This window comes from Anser anser, assembly GCF_964211835.1.
Source record: "Anser anser genome assembly, chromosome: 1".
NCBI classification, from domain to species: Eukaryota; Metazoa; Chordata; class Aves; order Anseriformes; family Anatidae; genus Anser; species Anser anser.
Window position 1 is genome coordinate 142,300,834 of NC_139720.1, and position 21,656 is coordinate 142,322,489.

General features: G+C 42.6%; 1 protein-coding gene across 4 annotated transcripts; it reads right to left on the reverse strand.

The window, feature by feature from the left end:
- Window positions 1–2,787: 2,787 nt before the first annotated feature.
- On the reverse strand, window positions 2,788–20,333 carry CHST10 (carbohydrate sulfotransferase 10). Of its 4 annotated transcripts, none has more exons than XM_083832973.1 (7): window positions 20,069–20,085; window positions 16,653–16,789; window positions 15,102–15,236; window positions 12,729–12,826; window positions 9,760–9,994; window positions 6,972–7,077; window positions 2,788–5,421 (listed from the first exon to the last, which is right to left on the reverse strand). In XM_083832973.1, the coding sequence occupies exons 2-7, from the start codon at window positions 16,780–16,782 to the stop codon at window positions 4,884–4,886; spliced, it is 1,242 nt and encodes a 413-aa protein (XP_083689099.1). In that variant the 5' UTR covers window positions 16,783–16,789; window positions 20,069–20,085; the 3' UTR covers window positions 2,788–4,883. The 4 variants fall into 4 exon arrangements, with proteins under 4 accessions (XP_083689099.1, XP_083689102.1, XP_083689101.1 ...); XM_083832976.1 differs by lacking the exon at window positions 20,069–20,085 and adding an exon at window positions 16,091–16,184; XM_083832975.1 differs by lacking the exon at window positions 16,653–16,789 and having other exon boundaries at window positions 20,069–20,333.
- Between the last annotated feature and the right edge of the window lie 1,323 nt (window positions 20,334–21,656).

A 21,656-nucleotide genomic window follows, 5' to 3' on the forward strand; every position in this document is an offset into this window, starting at 1 on the left:
ACACTCCCAGGGCAGTGTATATGGCAACTAGGTGGGTATTGCATTTCCAGGTGTGCGACCTTCAGGATTATTTTTTAATTACTTCTTTACAAAGCTCTTTTTTTTTTCCCCCCCCTTTTTGTGATTTCAAGCAGACATTTACAGCGTATAGTTCATGTTTTAAGTCTGCCACGTGCATTTTGTCGGCAGCAGCTTCTCGGGTGTGCAGATACACAACACAGGGGAGCACATTGCTTTTCTAACACTTTCTGTAAAGCTTCAGCAAGTTTCACTCAGCATGGAGCCCAGCATCTCTGGGGGCTTTGAAGTGAGTGTCGCCGCTTTTTTCAGCATTTTTCATCCAGATGTTGTTTGGGTTTAACAATCAGGAATTTCTACCAGCAGGGTTTCTTTTTATGACACACAGCTTTTTTCCTTTTCACTCCTTCCTGGATTGAAAGGGAAAATAATGACTTTACAGTAGCTAGCCCTGAGAAGCAACAACTCTGATCTTACACTGGCCTGCTGCCACCAGCTGCATGACTGCAGGCCTAAAGCTGCTCCCTTCATACAGGAAACTTCTGCTGCTGCCCAGCAAAACAGGCTGCAGACCTTTCAAAGGCGCTCTGGTGGCGATGAGACAAGGCACCCCAGGCTACAGCCACACGCAGGAAAACAAACCAACAGCTCAGTTGCACGCAATTGCATTAAAAGCACAAAAATAGAGATTTATACAAGGCTGCACCAAAGTCAGCAGAACACATCGGCGTGAGGGAGGGAGCGTTCTGCCTTCCCCAGCCTGAGCACGGCAGGCTTTGCTGCTAAGAGGATAATTTAATTCCAAAACCTTCCCCACAGCAGCGGGCCAGGAATGTGTGCAGCTAACTTAGGCTGAAAGGGAATTTTCCACCACCCACACACCTCTCTTTACCTTGCAGAGACCTTCTCAAGTGCAAGCCATGAAGGAACCACACCAGCCTCTGCGGATGATACGTAACAAGCAATTAGCCAAGACAAATCGTCAGGACCCAATTCCTACATCAAGTTTCCTTTACACCGTTACATTTAAAACCAGCACAGGTAGAATTTACACCTCCTTCTGGGCTCCTTCACATTGCCATAATGGGATGGGGCTTCAGTGTAAATCGCAGTAAGACCATTAAGTAGAAAGATCATTTACCCCACTGTTAATTAAGGGGTATCAGATACAGACACACTGACAAGACATCCTTTTTCATCTAAGTAAGCTTAAGCAATCCCTATATAATCACTCTTTTCTTCACAAACTCTCTGGAGCGCAGGTAAGATCAAAGGTGACTTTCCCAGCCAACAAACTTATTAACACCTGAAGGAAGAAGCAACATTACAATAAAGCCAGAGCTGTCTGATGGCTTCGTGTATCTGACTACAGAGCAAGCGCTAGCAGCAGGGAACTGTTACCCTCAGCACAAACAGGGCGACATCTAAGGAAATATTGAAATAATGAATAGAAAAACAACAAGGTTACCTGTGAAAAATACGTATTTTCAGGACACTTTTGAATTGCTCCTTCTTTTAAGGAACAGTTCCCCAAAATAAAAATTTGCGTGTGTATACTAACTACAGAAAAACATCTTCATAGCACGTGAATTACAAAGCACACTTCTGCTAATTCATAGTGTGAAGTTAAAAGACAAGAGGACAGGCATCACTCTTTAAGCTGGTTCACAAACAAGTAATTTCTGGATCCACTTTTACTGCAAGAAAGAGGGATACACATGTTAAGAAAAAATCAGCTTATGTCAAGAAGTATTCTTAATTTTATATGGCACATGAAGATAACGGAGCCATGGAAAACATTTTAATCCACTATTTTGGTCTTTGCTAGCTCAGACCAGAGGGCAGACTTAGAGCATAAGGGAAGGAAAACTGAGAAACAAAGAGTTCAGTGACGAGCAGAAGCAGCAAAGCTCAGTTTCCTGCTTGTACTTTTCCTAAAACTAATATACAGCACAGACTCTGATGTGCACAGAACACTTCTCTCCTTTCCTGTTTTTGGGAAGATGGCTGCCATTCGTTATCTCTAAAAACTCAATTTTCCTCCGTAAAACGTGTTTCCAATTTGCCAAAGGATTGAAAAGCTGCTGACAGACAACAAAAAGAAACAGACAGATATTCACAAGGTAAGGATGCAAGTTTGTTTTCCAAAACTGTAACAATAAAAAAAAAAGAAGTAACATTCCAGGCCACCAGTTCCAAAAACAAGACATAAATATCACCTGCAATTTGAAAGCAGTATGCAAATGATGTCCTAACAGCATTCATACATGCCACTGGGACTAAATTTGTAAGTCTTGAAGAAAGTCCAATTAAGTTGAAACAAAATGCAAGCATTTAATTCATCATAACTAGCACGGCAAGAACTTCCACCCTGACCTGCACCAAACCTGACTAATCACTTCAGCCACATGAGAAAAAAAAACCCACAAACCCACAACTGCTTCCAGAAATAAAATATAGCTTGGGAGGGTACCACGGAAAGGAGAAAGTTCATGTCTGAATTGAAGAAAAGGAGCATGCCAGAGCCAGCCTGAAAAGCAAAGAAGCACAGATCCGGGGGGAGCAGTGCACAGGACATTTTGCCAGAGCTCGCTGCATCATATGGAGCTCTGCCACATTTGCTGTCAGAGGCCCCAGAGAACTCAACTCAGAAAAAGTCATTAGAAAAAAAAGTGACTTAATACTTACCTAGCACTTTCCACCTGCAATTTTTAAGCAACTGATACATTAGGTAACTTACCAAAGAAAATAAAACCAGATACAACTGTGTTCTGTGTGATCAGTAGCTTATGCTTTCAGAGGAAAACAATTCTACTTTTATCTTTATTAGAATTAAACTTTAAGGCCTGAATTCACTATACATTATTCACACTGTTACATTTTAAATCGGCAGAGAGGTAATCAATCAGCTCATTAGCTCCAAAATGCATTTAACAATACATTTTGCTAAGCTCCCGTATTAAGGAAAACACAAAGAAACCTGGAGCTGTTAACATCTTTTTATCATTGGTTAAGAACTAACAAGTTAGGGCACTGTAGCTGCTGCTTCTTTTTCAAAAAATAAAACAAGAAAATCTCACCTTCCGGTTATGCCACCTTGGACTATTCTCTTGCTAATGATGCTCGGTCAGTGAGTCTCCCTTATTTCAATTAGTCTGTCGAGATGTCTCTGAACTCACTTCCAGCTACAACATGGCTTCGTTTTTGTGGATAGCAGAGCACATCAGTTTGCCACAACCTTCCTTTTCCACAAGTGCAGGATGCTTCCTCGTGTTGACAGAGGGAGCTATCGAAAACATACTGTGGCTGGATTCAAGAGCAGATTCCCCAGCACTGACCACCACTAGCTTTTCTAGCCTGCAATGTTATACTGGTCTGAAAAGTAATCCTTTAGGACCAAGATTTTTGAAACAAAAGCTCACGTGCACACTCGTGACAGACCAGTGCCTGTAATTCAGGTATGTGGTCCCTCCCACGTACTGCAGGATGAGGCGGCAGCACAGTGATTTTTATTGCTGGTGAACTCAAACACAAGACTTCTCTTTACCAGACACAGTGCAAGCACAGGCAAATATTATGGCTGCATTCATACAGGTCTGGTTTTCGTCTTTTTTTTTTTTTTATGTATAAAATGTGTACAGAAATTTCAGTGACACTCAAACTCCTGGCAAGTTGCCACTGCACCTATCAGTAACACAAGTGTTGGGCATTTTTAACCCAGGACACCACGACAGTGAATCATTGGAAAAAAAACAAGGATTCAAATCCTGCCTCCTTCAGCAGTAGGGAGATGAGTTTTCAGAAAGAAATTATCTGTTCTCTAAGGTACTGAACACTGAGGAAGGCCGGATATGAGAAAAAGGTGGATCATTAATCCAAGTAACTCTAGCAGCTCTTTTACAGGGTATCCTGCTTTTGTGGCTTTCTTATTAATCTTAACTGTTAGAAGACAAAATAAGTTAAAGCGTGTGATATTTAGAAATCATCTTCGATTTCTGTATGTACTCCCACAAATACAATTAATTCTTTATTTTAAATTAATTTTCCCTAAAGTTTCCTTAACAGTTTTGTTTTTCTTCTATGCTCCACTTGCATCTGGTGTTCTCAGATAATTTACACAGCTGGGATTTAAACAGTACTTTGAAAATCAAAAGTAGAATTATGAGACTCATCAGACCAGTAGTAAGTACAGTAAACACTTGACAAAAATACAAAGACAACTGGCTATGCAACCAGCCCCTTTTTGAACAGTTCTGAAGCTTCAGTCAAATTCGGTTCATTTTGTGACAAACAAAAATGGGATTAGATCAGCATTACTATTATTATAGCAGCCACATGACAGAACCTAGATGATTTTACTTGTAAAGCATTCAATCAATTTTTAGTCCTGTACTGGCCTTTAATTTTCATAGCTCATGGGACTACATGCCTTTCTCATGAGCATGAATCATCAAGTTCACCCACATGTCAGAGTTACCTACAGTGAAATTGCCATCTTTATAAATACTTCGCAACATTTTTTAAATTGCATTCTCTCTGGTAGAGGGAGGGGGAAGATCATCACCCATTCAATCTTCCTCTTTTTTTTTTTTCCTGGAGGAAAAGAGGGGAGAAGTAGAATTCTGTATTTTAGATAACAGACTTCATTCCTAACAGATTGCAATGTCACATATTGAAAATATGGTCAGTAAACAACAACTATAAGCCCCTAATTTTTCATATGACAAATATCTCACTGAAAAATGGAGCAACATCAAAAAGCTAGAAAACAAAATGGTCATTCTCAGCTCTATCAGTGTTGCAGCTGGTATTCACCCAGGTTTAGATTAATCCATTAGACGCTTCTCCGGAGCTTATTCCAGGTGTCAGTTAAGCAAGAAATCTGGCTCCCGATAACCAAAGAGTTTAAAATCACCTTCAAAGCGAGCGTAGAGGCGTCTTATGTCCCTCTTGCTAATTCCTGAAAAATACCGCTCTACTTTTGTTCTGTTGTACACTGTGATGCCTGGTGGGATCGTGGGGTACGACACCAGATGGTCTATGCCAGCTGCTTTCAAGATGTATGGAGCATCGTCCTCCAGGGTTTCATGGTGTCCAATCACACTGTACGTAATTTCACAGGGGGCACAAAGTTCCACGTATGTTACCCAGTGAATGATGTGATCGCCAAACTGAACGTCCAGCCAGCGGTGATTAGGGTCGCCCAGATAGCGCACAAAATCCTCGAACTGCAGCCCTTTGGTCTCTGTGCGATTCTTTCTGTACTTACGAATGATGCCAGGAGCAATTTCATGCCGGTACCAAGGTTCAAAACGAGGATTGTGCACAAATTTGTCTTTAAATGCAGAGATAAGTCTTTCAAATGGATCTCTAACGATAAAAAACTTGAAGTATAAATTCAGTCTAAAGAGAGGAAGAAAAAAAAATCAGAAATCGAGTAATTAAAGAAATGTAAGTGTTTAACAATGACTTATAAACCATATGTAAACCCTGACCACAGAGAACGCAATATAAATCTTATACCACTTGCACAGTCAATCAACAATATAACCGATAGGACTTCTGTATTTTTAACTAACAGTTTTTGTATACAGTACAAAGTGTAAACAGTGCTTCCTAGTTTTCATGTTTTATTCAAACTGGGGGAGCTAAGTTTATCTCAACCCATATAAACAGGAGACCAAACCTTCTGTGATGCTGAAAGCTCTGAATTCAAGGTATTTAATGTCATGAGATTAAGCTCAAAATGAAAAGCAAAATACACACAATGTCATAGAAAAAGTGATTCTGCAGCTAAATGCAACAGAGGGTTATATTTTTCAATGGCAGGTAGTTAGACAAATCACTGCTTCAGTAAAACAAAAATATATTTGAAGTTTCATCATGATTTCAATAATGTCTGAGAACATTATTTTAATGAGAACAACAGTTTTCAACAGAATTTCACATTTTGTTGTGATGCCACTGAACTGTAAGATTCTGTAATCAGAGATTATCTGTAGGAGTAAACCAAAACCAGAAGTTCATTTCAGTAAATAGCAGGGCAAGAAGATTTAAAGCGCAGTCCTCGCTGAAGTAAGTGAAGGGACACTTTCCAGCCGCAACAGGCACTCGACTCAATCTTCAAGTTCTCCTGACTTAATCCTAACCAGGCAAGAGTAGAGGTGAGCAAACTAGATCAACAACACAAGATCATCAACACCACGGAGCTCTAATGATAGCTGACACCTCATGCAGAAGGTGCTAACTCTTCAGAATGGCTCAATATACACAACAACCATGCAAGCACAACCTTACAACTGTCCACTGTCAACTTGCTTCCTGTTCTCTCCATGCTGTATCACCCTGTGGGGATTATTTATGGAAAAGGCTCTACTAGAGATGAGAGTAGACAGAGTCAAAAATCTAGCCAAAATAATTTAGAAGGTTCTACTGCAGAGAAGTATTTTTTCTGCTCTGAGAAGAACTACAAGCACTCAAAAAGGAAGATAAAATGTTTCAGCTGAAAGGACAATACTCTCAGGCTAAGGAGCAATAACTTTTTAAACCTATCCAGCTCAGTTCTGGCAAGTGAATCTGACTGCAATGACAATCCTACATGTTAAGAGCCAAGATTTGCTCTACAAGTGTTCGGGGTGGAACTTCTCACTAAACCTTCCCCCCTCTGAAGGTGAATTAAGCAACAAGTAGGTACGTGCTGAACTACAGACACTCTATATCCAGAGGGAGTTGGTTGGATTGCTTAACTACATCAACAACAACGTCGGTGTTCCTCTTCAAAGCCAGTAGCGAGGTCGTTCCAGTAACATTTAAGAGGATAAAAGAAGAATACAAGTGGCAGAACAGAAACCCCGCTGTCCTCAATTCCATGTGTGGACTTAACTGTCCTAGTGACTGTTCATCCCACCTATGAATCCAAATCCCTGCCACCTCCCTGGGAAGCCAGCTCTTACCGTTTTTTAATTTCAGAGTCACTGAAGGAGGACAAGCGTGGAAGGCCATTCTTCTCATGATCGTGTACAATATTTTCTGGGATGTCTTCTATGGAAGAATATGCTCCTAGGCAAATTGAAAAGAGAGAGCAAGAGTATTTCAAGGGAGGGGGAAAAAGAGTGAGCACAAGCAAGCATGCCTTTGGCAGATAGCTCTTTGGTTTATCTGTTTCCTGTATTTTTAGTGTTTATGGTTACTATATTTAAAACTGTTAAATGATAAGAGATTCTGACTGCAAAGCTGAAAACTGTTAAAATTCTTAGGGGCATGTGACATAAAGATCCAAGACCACATGGCTTGAAAACCCTCAGAAACACATGTTACAAATATTTCATCAGCAATTATACCTAAGCCTAGAGCCCCCCACCTCACTGTCCCCCCACCCTGTCCCTCTGCCCACACGTACAAAACAGAGTAAGACTTTGAGAATTAACTCCAAAGAAGGAACTGGATTTTTGGCTCAGTTTCCACCACCAGCAAAAAATAAATGCTGTGGGCTGCTTTTGGAACTGCGTCAACACAAAAGCACTTTGCTGTCAGGATCCATGAAGTTCCTTTAATGACTACACTGTACTCAAACAAAAATTCCAATCATACAATATTACACAGATTAAAAAGCACCAAAATTAACAACAGAAAGCCTCCAGATACTCATTTTTTTCAAACACATAAGCTGACAAGAAAAATAACATCACTAAATTCTAATGCATTAATTTTAAGATCCTGATCCTTGAAGTTATTATGACCTTGAGAAGTATCTCATGTGGATGCTTGGCATCAGAAATAAGCCTTCAGACAACAGCACCAATTCAGAGTACAAACCTGCAGCGAGAACAGGCTGAAACAAAACAAGCTCTTCAGGTAAAAGCCTCTATGGCATTCTCTGTTCCAATACTCCTACCGCAGGCGTAATGCAGATAATTAAAGTTTCAATAAAAATCTTAGGGGTAGTCAGAACTGCAGTGAATAATCCACACCACTCAGATTCTCAGTTTTCTAATTGGGGGTGGAGGAGGGGGCAGTATTTTATTACATTTTTCTAATTATATTTTTTGGTGCTCTAGGGGAATTACATGTGCACAACAGATGTCAGATTAGACATCCTCAGAAACTGAACGCTTATACTCATCCAGAGCTGAGGTTCAGTACGAGCAGTATCAGAATTAGCTTCCCCACAGTGCCACAGATGCGTTTCTCCATCCTGAACCTCAAAATACCATTTTTTGGATGCAAAGCATTCCCCATCAAGTATCAATTCTGTCTGTGGAAAAACTACCCAAAGAGGAAAAAGTCTGAACAATTGCAGCAGTAGTCTTCATCAGCAGATACTAGCGCACTGGAAGCTCAAGGCAGAAGAAACCAGTGTTTACACAGAAACAATTTTCTATCACTATCCAATATGCCAGAACCAGGAACCTCAAGGTGAAAGGTATCCTGCTGGTAAGACATGAGTTATCCTCCACTGAACACAGCTAAAAACACCTATTTGTCCTAAGCAATTCTTTGCATGTTACCTTTGTTAAATTCCAGTAAGAGTAAGTACTTCTAATGTACTCATACTAATTTCATACTAAGTATTTTCTTCAAGTGTGGCTTTCATAGGCACTTAAGATACGTGTGCATACCTATGTGCATCCATACTTCTGGATTTTCAGCTCCAACCCATGTATCAAGATTGAAATTAATATTCAAGTCTCTAGAGACATACTCCTTACTCCAAAAGTTATCCCGAGGGACACAGCTCCTTTGCCAGTTTGTGACTATTTCCTCCTTGATGTGTGAACTACCCCACACAAGGTATATACAAGAACGTAAGCGCAGAGGTGGCTGTTCTTGGGGTTCATGTAACAAGATGTGTTTACTGTGTTCAGGTTTTACCCACATCTTGCTGAGCTATGCCACCTGCAAAACCACAGAAGGGCCCCAACCGACCTGACTATACGTAGGAAGGTTGCAGCCCTGGTGCACAGACAAGCAAGATGATCTCCTACGTCAAAAAATGGTGCGTTATGTTAAATATGATCACTTTAAGCTTGTGTGCACACAGTGGCACAGTAGAAAACCCTGAGGAAGTGAGTTATTTGTATTGGCACGCCATGCTACCAGAACAGTGTGCTAGGCTGCAGGCAGATAGAGTAATCACCTCACAGATTGCTGTTCAAACACACCAGTCCCTTTACCCCTTCTTCAGTCTTTCATAACATACCTATTCCGACAACATCATATCCTTAAACACATCAGTCTCCTAACTCATATGATGGCTCAGTGATTACACATACATAGGATTTCAGCACTACAGACCTAAAGTGGCTGCTCAATTTTAACTAGCTTTCCTCGTGCCTAAATAAACTACAGTTATAAGTTGGCAGGTTCAAGTCTGAGACTTTGTATTATTATTGCTTAGGGAATTGTGATACCTTTAATTTACTTATTTCACATTCTTTAAATTAGTACCACGCCCTTCTAATACAACCATTCTACCTACCACATGCATATGAGTACTCTCTTATGACTCAAAACACTTTTGAGCCAAACAATAACAATTTTTTTCCACAGAAAGAGCAGGTTTATTTTCTTTAAGAGATGTTTTGAAAGGGCTAGAAGCAACTGTGAAGAATGAGCAGCTAAAAATCAAGTATCAGTGTACAGAAAAGCAGAAAGAATCCATTTTAATCTTGTCCCAGTTGGACCAATTCTGCTCCTTCCTCCTCCGCAGAGAAACCCACACACCCACAGCTGAGTAGATACCATTTAAAACGATCAAGACTTTTTTCCACTGAGTGTTGCCCACTTTCGGTGTCTGACAAAACAGGATCTTGTGCTTGTCACACACAAATATTCGGTCCAAGACGAATTTGGAAACTGCAGTGTGAGAGAGATTTCTCAATGCAGCGTCTCTGCAGACATTCCGGAGAAGCTCAAGCCTTTCCATATGAACCAGGGGTTGGCGTATCAGATTTCCAGTAAAAGCTTTTCCAGTTGGCTTTATAAAATAGAGAAAGAAAAAAGAGTGCAGAAGTTTAGTTTTCAGATCAAATTCTAAGGCATAAAAATCTCCAAACTATGCATCTTAATGACTCCCAGGCTCATAATAAAACATGGCTGGCTATTAACTGAAGGAGTAGCACTGTTTCCCTCCTGTGCTGCTGCTGTAGATATTGGTACAAATAATCCACTAAATAGTAGAGGGAAGTAGTAAGAGCTTTTCCATACAACTTAAAGTTCTTCGCAGAGCAGCTGGGCCTTATTCCAGTCTTTGCCTTGACCAAAGACTGGAACTCCCCCAAAGTTTCAACAGAAAGTAAGAAAACTTCTAAGGGGTTGGTACAAGTAGGCAGAACCGTTACTTTCCACAGAAATTATGCTTTAATCTCTGAGGAGGTGGGGCTTCAGGCAGCTAACCCTTCCGTTTGGGACAGAAGCGTTTAGGATAAAAGTTCTGTGTTGTTTTCTAGCATCTGCAGGCATCCAGGGTTTTCACTCACCCAACCTGCGACAAAATTAAGTGGACAAAAATTCACACAACAAGCATCAGCACTTACTGTGGCAAATGCAAAAAACATGCAGCATTCCACTTACCCCAAAATGGATGACCTGTTTGACACACCCCACTTTTTTGAGACTAAGACAGGAATTGTGCTTACAACCACAACCCCTCTGCCTCACAGTTAATAGGGAGAGAGGAGGAATAAACTTGTTTGATTAACATATGATGTGAAATTCAAAATTTATGTTGAAAAAAATCTTCACTTTCCACTACCTGATTTACAGAATTGGATCTGGTAAAGGAGGGAGTTAAAATTGTCTTCAGAAAAACAGAACGTACACTGTCAATAATGTGGTTTCCTTTTTTGTGTGTGCGCGGGGGTGGAAGTGTTGTTTCTTTGTTTGTTTTAAACCCTATTTGAGCACAGAAAAACAAACCAACTACCCAGATAGTACTCTTTTAAAGTCTGTCAGTTGCACCGACTCATCTTTAAGCACGAGTATAGCATCTTTAATAGATGAGTGAAGTTAGCTGAATTTTACTCTGATAAGCCATGCAAAGAGAGCAAACATTACAGACATTCAGCAACTTGGTTCAAGTCACCTGTTTTCTTTTTTTCCACATTGCTCCTCTCAAAGTTGGAGAATACTGGTTTCATGAACTTTGCTAAATGTGAATTTTCTAGCTTTCTTGTGCTTCCATGTGAGTAGGAAGGGGTAAAAAAATCTACTTTTGCTTTGACCTAATTTGCCAGCTGGAGAAAATGAGCATTTAGAAACGGGCCAAAATTTAACACACAAGGAAAATTCACTTACAGTTTTGGCATAGCACAGCACATTATGGTGTCAAACTGTTCTTCACTTTCATAACTTCCTTACTTAAATGCCACTACCTTTTGCAGCAAGTATGATGTTAAAAAGATATACTGTAAAATAATTTTTTCTGTCTCATTTTCACAAATAACTCCCAGACATTCACTGTGCTGTGGGAACTTCATTGTTACCCAGGTAAATTTAAGAAGCATTTGACCAAGTCATTATATCCAAGCATGTCATTCATGTCTTCATACAAACAGTCCTTTAGATACAGTGTCCAAGCAACACATGAAAAAGGGATGATTTTACTTTTTGTCCCAATTCTTCATAAGAAAAAGAAATATCTTATCCTGCTTTTTGTTTGCTACTCCTCCCCGATATTCCCTGCTCAGGACGTAATCTGGACAGCCTGACAGATTGCTTATCTGTCAAAGCAATTCCTTTTCCATATGACCAGAATTAGTATTATTGTTCTATGTTTCATGCTGTCAGGAAGTCAAGAGGGAATAGTTTTGGATCCAGAAACCTTATTATCCTCTTCCATTCAAGTAAAGGAAGATATTAAAACTTGCTACATAGGCTTTTTTCAGTTGAAAAGCTGGCAGATCTTTCTCCCAAATGTTTTTGAGGATAACTTATGTTTCATTTTTTTTCAAGTAAGAAAACAAAAAATGCCATGCTTATAGAGAGAGCATCTTTGTAGCATCTTTCATGCTACATTACAAAAATACTCTAAACCTTAGTTACTTATTTAATCAACAGCAAAAATAAATTGGCCTTAGCCCTCCATGCAACTAGTTCACAATTGCATACAGAATTTTCAGAGTTTCCTTGTGAGTTAGCACATATGACATTTGTTCTGCTTTATTTCTGAAAGCACAGAATTGTGCACCTGGATCAATTTGTACTGAACGCTATTGTAGCCATGTTCTACTTTGGACAAACTCTGAGATGTGAAGTGCAAAACATGAAGAAGAAATGGAGTCTGTTAAAAAGAATCAGAGAGATTGGGCAAAGAACCAAAAGGAACTAAAAGAAGAGGCAAGACACAGGCTTTCCCTCAAGAACCACAAACTTGATGGCTATAACAAGGCAGACTACAGGTAACCCAAGATTGGGCCATTATATATGAAAGGCTAGCAAAAAATAATCGTCCTGACTTGATAAAGTAGCAGCGTAACTATTTTCTCCTAGAAATGGAAACACATTAAGTTGAATCATTCTGACAAAACAAGATTGAAAGTCACCATAAGAAACTAGCTTTGTGAAGCTGAAATGAATTCTGTTGGTTCTATGTAAATTGAACAGTCTGAATAATTCCTGACTAGCAATTCCTTTAACCACAGGAAGCCCTTACTTAATCCTTCTTTTCTCCCACTCCTTATACATGTAGCCCTTATCTCAACGGTATGCACCTGGAATTCTTCAGGCCAACGTTCTTCCTCTGGCTTGTGTGCCTCCTCCACTTTTGTCACAGCTGTCAGTATTAACGGCTCTTGCTTGGCACCATAGCCTAAAGAAGGAGGAGAGAGAAGAGCATTACGGAGGGAGGGGAGGGGGAACTGCTTCTGTTTTACAGCTAACACAATGGAACAACACTTTCTGCACTAAGCCTACAAAACATTAGGATTTGTTTCCAAACGGGAAGGTACTAGAGAAGACATGAGACAGGCTATGAATATTTTAAAGTATGTGCTCTGTGGGAGTTTTGGATGCAACTTTAATTTAGTTTCATCAAAGAAACATGACCATTGTATTTTATTTTGGTCTATTTAAAGCAAACTGCGTACAGAGAAACAGAAATCATAAACCCAAATACCAGGAAAAAATAATTTGTTTTGGATATGTTTTAAGTGCCAATATATGATAATTTAATATTCTTTGGTAGATGAACAACTATATGGACGTGACAGTACGAGATTTTTATTTTTCCACTAGGCTTCCTGCAGCACATGCAAATAAAAAAATGTAATTTACCAGGTTTGGGCTCTCCTCACCCCTGTATCAGTAGGTATGTTTCATCTATTGTAAACTCTTAGACATTAACAACAACAAAAAAGCATCATTAAGGAGCATCTTTAATTTCCTTGGTGCTCTAAGTGATACCCTTCATATAGTTTGTTCTTTTATGAATAAAGTTTCTTCAACTGCATCTATGATGGCTTACAGTTTTATGCTCAAGAAAATATGCACTATGTCCCTTTTTTAAGGGAGTACTCAAGTGTGCCTACGCTGGATTTTAACTAAGGACACAGATAAAAAAGCAAGTTAAAACTGAAAGCAAGGTTAGTATCCAATGCTTGGATGCACAGACTTACTTCATAATATCCTGTGATTTTGTTCTAGCTCCTAAGCAGACATGTTCAAATAAGGAAAATTTCTGACAAGCCACATTGTATTCAGTCTATGAGTTCCTCCAGACCTGGCCATCCTGTTTAGACTTCCTCCAAAACTCTGTTGGTATATTCACTTTACTCCCCTTCACCAGTCCCAATACAAATGCTGCTATCTCCATACATACGCTTAACTACAGTCATGCCCTTGCAGGACTGGAGCTTAAGAAGTCTCTGCTCAGAGAGCTGTTCAAAGAGGAAGGAGGATTCAGCACAGATGAAAAAGATAAAAAATGGCAAGACAAGATAATAAAAGCATAAAAATGGCAAGACAGATAATAAAAAGCATAAAAAATGCAAAGGGTGTACTCTAGTAATTTTTTTTAAGTACATTTTAGCTCCCCTGACAACTTCTGGTGGAAATAACTACTCCAAGAATACCTAAGCTCAGAAACATGAGTTGATACCACATGACATGCTGGAACATTTAACTACATAACATAAGACTGGCTTGTTTGCAGATGTACTAAGGCTCAAGCACAGCCAGGAGTGAGGAAATCCATAAAGTCAGCCCACAGTTCTCATCTGTAAGACCTGCTGAATAGATCTTCACACAGAGGTATGCTATTTTAAAAGGTACACCTAGCATGTTTATCTGCTATCAAGTCAATGAAACAAATGACATGAGTAATCCTAGTGCTTCAAAAATTGCACATTTTTGGCATATCTTAGGAAGATGCTGAAGTACAGATCCCTCAGGACTCTATGTAGGCTGTCTCATCACCCTCACCATAAACTCCCTGCAGGACTTTTTTTTTTCCCCTAACAGAAGCTCCTCAATAGACAGAAAGCTGTAACACACTGTGTGGTGTCATCAAATGGCTTAAATTCCTCTCCAGCTTAACACCAGCTGGGCTACTTATGCTAAGGAAAAGCCTATAAGCTGTTTGTCAGTCAAACAGCAGAGGATAAAACTGAATGCAAGAAGCAGGGTAAAAGTAGCTAGGCTAAGTGTCAGGACAAGCAGTAACAAGAGGACAGAAACCAGTATCATGGGAAAGGGATTCTAATGCCTAAGAAACTCCTTTGTTTTTAAACAGGTAGTTTTGACCGCTGTTTTGTACACAAATTCTCCTCCTAGTAGATGAAGATATTGACACTGAATACTTTTGAAAAAGTAGGCCTCACGAGACAGAACTGCAAAACCTGTTCCCCTCTGTTCTTAACGATGAAGGGAAAAAAAAAAGACCCGCTGTTAGTTCTGCAGACTACTACCAAGAAAAGCAGAAATTGAGTATCAGCACTGCTATTTCTATAAATTTATCTGTTCTGTCCTCAATCCTACTGAAGAAGAGCGCTGAGAACGTGCTGAGAACTGCTTTGCACAGAAAGAGTATATGTTTGAACCACTAATTCAGTTTTCTCTTTCTCATCAAATATTAAACTTGAACTTACCATCTGGGTCTTTAAAAGTCAATGTGATAAACTTGCTAGCAACCATGAACATGAATATCACCCAAAAGCATGCAGCTAGCAGCAGCCACTGGTGGTGCATGTTGTCAGACATGAGCCATATAAAGTTGCTGCTTCCTGTTAGAAAGAGGAAAGATTGACACGTTAATTCTTTTTGTTCCACTTCAGAAAAACACTTTCCATTACCAAAATGACAAATCTGTAATTATATACGTGGGTCCTAAAACATAACAAAAGCAGCAGATTTCACCTCCTATTTTTTGTTCTTTTGGCTGGGTTTTAAACTGGTACTATTAAGCTTAACCTGCTGCTACATTTACAGGTAGTAATGTTTCTTATTGTTTTGCCACCTTTTTTTGCCAGTAAAGTATCAACTGGAAAGTTTTTGATTTCCATCATGCTAGGCATTATCCACACAACCAGCAGAAGGGGGTTCCTTGCAGCAGTGCCTACTACCTGTAGTTGAATCCACGCAAGTATCATGGGTATGACCTCCCCAGGAGCGCAGGAAGGGCTACCCAAAGAACTCAGACCGCAGATTTAGTGCGCAAAGAACCAAAAGGCACCAACTGAATCGAGGCAGAGGGAGGATGAGGACACAGCACAGCATTGAAAGCACGTGGTATATGGCCTACCTCCCACAGCTTGTATGTTTGCTGGAGTGCTCCCAGTACTTTTTAGCTGGAGTTTAGAAACCATAGCCCTTATAATTTATTTTTTTTTAATTGTTAAAAAGTAAGAAGTAATATAAAGAAAGCCAATTACAAAATAAAGTCCCGACCATTAAGACAAATGCATAGTTTTAAGCTGCATCTTTTGCTGAATATTCAACTTCTGATGGGCAACACATCTGTGGAAGAACTGGGGCTGACACTGAGCATCTATGAAAGCCCCACTGCAAAATTTAAGCTTACATAACTTTAAAAGAAATTAATTAAAATAGAAATCTAACAGGAAACATCATTACCTACCAAAACTTGAGGCTTATCAGGCCTGAATATTTATCTTGCAAAAATAAAGCACTGCTGTGTCAGTTGTTGCTGGAGAGATAAGACACCTGGGAGGCTGAACACAGGTGATGAAAGTTCAAATGTCAGTGAACTTTTCCTTTTGAGGATACAGATAATAAAACAACACTTCACCAAAGAGGATTTGAAACAAAAATCTCATAAAATGAGATTCTTACAAGAGTCTTGTGAGACTTGTACATGTAGCCGCAAATACAAAAAAAATAAATAGAAATCACACATCTAGCACCAGGATCAAACTCAGTCCTAAAGGAACCATGCACCGCTTCAAAGATAAGCACACCTGCGTGGCCTTGTGAGCACACCTTCTGCACAGCCACTGGAGCGAAATGCCAGACAGTAAGTGAGGCCCTCATTCATTCCCAGCTAAAATCATGCTAGTTAATGCTCCTGAGCAAAATCTGTATTAAGTTTTTGATTGTATACTCATGTTTCACCTTTTCCGTTCCCACAAAGCTTAAATAACAGAAGTAAGCCTATTTTGACATTGTTCCAACGCGTCCACCTGCTACATCAGTACTGCTGCTAGAGGTGCTGATTGCTTTTCCAAGGAGCTTTTGCCTTCGAGCAATGCAAGTGCTTCCAAGAAGGGTTCTCATTGTAGCTGACAGAAATGAAACATCTTCAGGGTACATTGAAAACCTGTGCAGACAGGCAAGCAGTTCAAAACAGATTTGGGAACCTAGGGATGTAAGTGAAATGGGCGAGAGGAGGAAAAGAACAGAGCATCTCCCATTACAAAAACAGAACTCACAATTTTTAGCTTGGCTGGCAGCATTCAGGCCTATTTTTACTTTCTCAGAGCAGTATTTTTCAGTTTGGATTTGAAAGGCCCTTTATTTCCACCTTCCTTTAAGATTTCATTTCTAAAAACTTCTTAAAACACCACACTTAAGTAAAAAAGACAGATCAACTGTCTTTTGGACAATTACCAGTGCTTTGACCTCCATGAGGATGATGATTGTCATCTCCCACTCTTTGCTGCATTTCCCTGGTTATCAACTAAGCATGCAATGTCCTGGACACTTTATTCTTCAACATCAAAAGTTGTTGGCCAGGATGGGCGTATCCCACGGGAGTTCTAGAGCACGGACTCTTTCCAGCTCAGCTCAGCAAAGCGTTTTCAAAGTCATTCTCTTTGTACCATTACACTAATGCCGAAGTTGCCCAAAGATTCTTGCTGGAAACCACCAGGTCTCAGAGGTTCTTTTTTCCAGAGTGCCACAACATCTGCTGTCTCCTGTTCAGGCACTAGAACTTACCACCTTTGCTTTCAGACATGACAATGATTTGGAAAATTTACCGACTCCAACAAGTAAGAGAGAAATGCAAAGCAGACATCAGGCGACGGGGCACAAAATGTAGCAATGACATTTTTGCTTTTTGGGTAGCTCTACTAATATCACGAGAACCATTCAACATGCAAAACACTACTTAACCCATCTTCAAGGCAGCAGATTGACAGGAGCTTGCAGAGAACACTCTGCCTGCAGAAGGAAAATCTCTTTCTAACCATCAGCTGCTGGCTCTTCAGAGACGTGCCGAATGGTCTGGGACAGACCCTCCTGTCTAACCCACTGCATCTGCTCTACATAAAAGCGGCAGAAGTGGGCCTACAACATTCGAAGTATCCCTGCCGGTCTGCCAAGTTTTGTAATGATGATGGATACACACCACTCAGTAAGAAATATTGATTTATATCTCCTTATGTAGTTTATGTATTGGGTTTCTAAGAAGCTGTGCTAAACGACATGGGGAGAGCAGTTCCAGTGCGCTCTGACCTGAGAAGCGACAGCAGTTAGCACACACAGGACCCTGCAGCCAGACCCTGTGCTCCAGACACTCGAGAGCACCGCGTTATTTACCTCGTGGACAAGGCTCAGAGACCAGAACGGGGACAGAACTGCAGACACATCCGTAATGACCACCATCATTATCCTTCAAGACGTTGGAGCCGAGAGGAAAGTATTAAGCGACTTACGCACACAGCAAATCTACAACCAAATTCACTGTGTTGTCAGAGGATTTATCATAATGTAATTACAATGGCTGGCACTGGTACTCACTGCCAGCACCCTAAACAAAACTACATCTATCTCAAGAAGCAGAACTATTCAAAACGATATACAGAAGCAACTCGGTCATTATTCTCACTTAAAAGCAATGACCATTAACATTTCTAAAAGAAGGCATTTATGTTGTTTCCCTTTCTCTAGCTTCTTCTTCCCTAATAAAGATAGCTTTATCATTTTTACATACGGTAATCACTTCCTGCTATACCTCCAATTTTACTGCCTTTCTCTTACCTCTTGTTACTTATTTTCTAGTGAACACATACTAGCTTCTGTTTTTCCTCTTTAATTGTTTCCTTTGGCTTCTAAATGTGACTTTAACTTCCTATTGCCTAAAATATTTTTTCCTTGCAGGTAGAAAAAGCAAGGGAGCTGTTGAAGTCTCAGTCCATCTTCTCACAAGGAAATACACAGGGTTCTCAGTCTAATTGCAATTCCATATTTTAGGAACATACACAAAAAAATCCACTCTCTCTGCATCTATTACTCTGTCTTTCCCTCTCCAAGCAACATGTTCAAACCCAAGCTGGCACACTTCCCTCATACCAGCCAGACGCCAGTTTCGGTAAAGCACATGCAACGTGCAAAAACGTGATAGCAAACATATGCACAGCCATGAACCAAGGAACAAGAGGCAGAGTGGCAGGCTTGACCCGCGGTCTGGGAGTAACGTTAGCTGGAAAAAACACTAGGACTTTGGGGAAGACTGATGCTTTTCATGTGAGTGACAGAACAAAGTGCAGAGGAGTTAAACAACTTTAAAAATCAAAGCACAGGCCCCTGCTCTGCAGCTCTTGCTGCCTGGACGGGGGCTCCCTGGCAGGACACTCTCTGCATGCACAGCGAATGACAGCAGCACGCCAGTAGCCTCTGACTACCAACTGCTCGCCCGTTAGCTCGTGACTAATGCTCTAACCCAAAGCACAACTTGTAACGAAGAACAAACAGCAGCTAGCTGGGATGCCCAATTCACTTTCATCGAGGCCTCCTTTCTGTTATCTGAAGAGATCTGGACAATTTCTTATACTTTAAAAAAAAAACCATCTAGGCTAAAACCTAGCACCTGCTCATTCGATAAACTGAGGGGTGCTGTCAGATGTTCTAACGCACATCGTAACAGGCATTTTTGACAGCCAACTCTCTCCGAAGGCTTTCCACCACCTTGCTGGCATTAACAGGCCCACGGTCTGTTCTCGCAGCTACTGCTGGCGAGCCGAGCCCTCGCTGAGCGCACGGGATCCACCTGGCAGCAGGAAGGAGCCGAACTCGCCACAGGAGCAGCAGCCCCTGTGAGAGCTGCACGACCCACCTCACCCGCGAGCGGGCTGGGCACCAAGGAGCGTGCCAGCTCCCCGGACGCCGGCCCGTCGAGGCACCTTCTCCACGCCGGGACGCGCCGAGGTGCTCAGGAGCAGGCCCCGTGCCATCACAGCAGGTCCAACGCGGCGGGCACCACGCTGCTGGGGTGCACGGTGCTCGCTGTCTCCCCTGCACCGTGGCTTCCCCACCTGGCACGGCGCTGGGGGCTCCCCTCGCTGCCCCGAGGGAGGGATAAAAGCGTGGGGAGCCCGCTCTGGGGCACGGCTGGGGTCTGCCGCGGGGCGAGCCAAGCCCAGCGGCGGGGCCCCCAGCAGAAGGCAGGCTGGACCGCAGCAAACTTTCCGGGTGGGCGAGGAGGGCAGCCTCCACCGAGCCCACGGAGCTGGGTCTCCTCCTCTCCCTCCTCCAGGCAGCGCACAGCCGGCCCCGCACCCCTCCCCTCCTCCACCGCCGCCCCAAAATCGCCTCCCGGGCGGCGGGCCGGGGGGGGGGGGGCACCCACCTCTCCCCAACCCCGGCCCCGACTTACCGGCCTCACTCGGCGGCCCGGAGAGGCGGCCCCGGCCGCCGCATCCCCCCCGCCCGGCTGCGGGCGGCGGCGGCGCCTCCCCGCTCAGCTCCTGCCGCCGCCTCCTCTTCTTCCTCCTCCTCCTCCTCCTGCGCCCGGCCCCGCCGCCTCCATTTCCTCCCGCCGCCGGCAAGCCCCGGCCCCGCCGCGGGGATGGGGAGGAAGGCGGAGGCCGGCTCGGCCCCGCTCCGAGGAGCCGCAGCGCCGCTCCCGGCCGCCCCGGGGCGGAGGCAGCAGGGAGGGACGGATGCGCCGCTCGCCTCGCCCCGCCTCGCCTGGCCCCGGCGGGCTCCGGGCGCCGCGGCCTGGTGGCTCGGCCCGGCCGGCTGTCGGCGCTCGCAGGGCGGCCGGGGCTCGTCCCCGGGGCCCTAAAGCCGACAGGCAGGTGGGCTGGCGTGTATTTACCAATCTGGTCTTCAGAAAGGGTCTTGGACGCGCCTCTAGCGGTCGCGTCTCAAAACAGGCAGCTGAAAATAGGACCTCTGCGCGTTCGCAGGGCTTCACTACCCCCGAGTGCCATCAAAACACCGTGGGGGCCAGGCCTTCTGAAGGAAGCGGTGGTACCAGAGCAAAGCCACCTCGTTTGGTGCTCCTTGGATACTCATGCACCTTCCAGTGTGAAATCATGGCACGACACCAAGGACAGGCCCCAAGAGACGTGCTCCTGCTATCTGACCCAGCACAAAAGCGGTCATGTCCCCTCAGTCCAGTCATAAGAATCGATTTGTCTGCTGGGAACTGGTAAACGAAATGAGGGACACACGGAAACCCCATCTTTCAGATGAAAAGTCAGAGTAAACGGCATCCTTAAGAGTCTTGTTGGTCAGCCAAAATTAGCCATACAGACATACGCATACTGCATACCTTCATCTCTTACATCTCTGTATCTTCTCCCTGAACATGTTCTGTGCTCAGGAAGACTCACAGGACAGGTGGGAGACCCAAAATCCACACGAGGAAGAATACATGACTGAGAAATCTGAGTGGATTTTCAGGTTTTGAGGAGGGATCCCTGATTCCCAGGTAAAATGATCTGATGTCCACACTGTGCAGGGCTGGCTCCCTCTGCAGTAGTGTCATAGTTCATGCTGTGTGGCACTTCACCCTGTTTTTCCTGTAAAATCTCATGTGGTGAACATAAGAAAATTTATAATTGTGTGACTGTGTAAATAAGTAAATACCTAAATAACACCCAGCCCCTTGAAACTGATTTACAGTGGAAGATTTTTTTCTTGCCCTGAACCCTCTGAGGTCTATGAGGAGCACAGGGAAGCCTGCTGTAGGGTCAGGATCAACAGCTCAAGAGCTGACAAATTCAGAAGAGACAGAATTGTAGGAGAAGTTTCTGTCTGTGTCCAGTTACCAATTAATAAAAGAAACAGAAAAGCCAAAGGACTCCATACGCCTTGCTAAATATCTCTGGCCAAGAGGCAGCAGTCCTCCCTGCTAGAGCAGGATTTAGTCCCTCTAATCCTTGCCTCTCCAGACTTGACCACCATGATGCGCTGCACTACAGCCTGGCCAAGAGAGCCCAAGGAAGCCCAAGGAA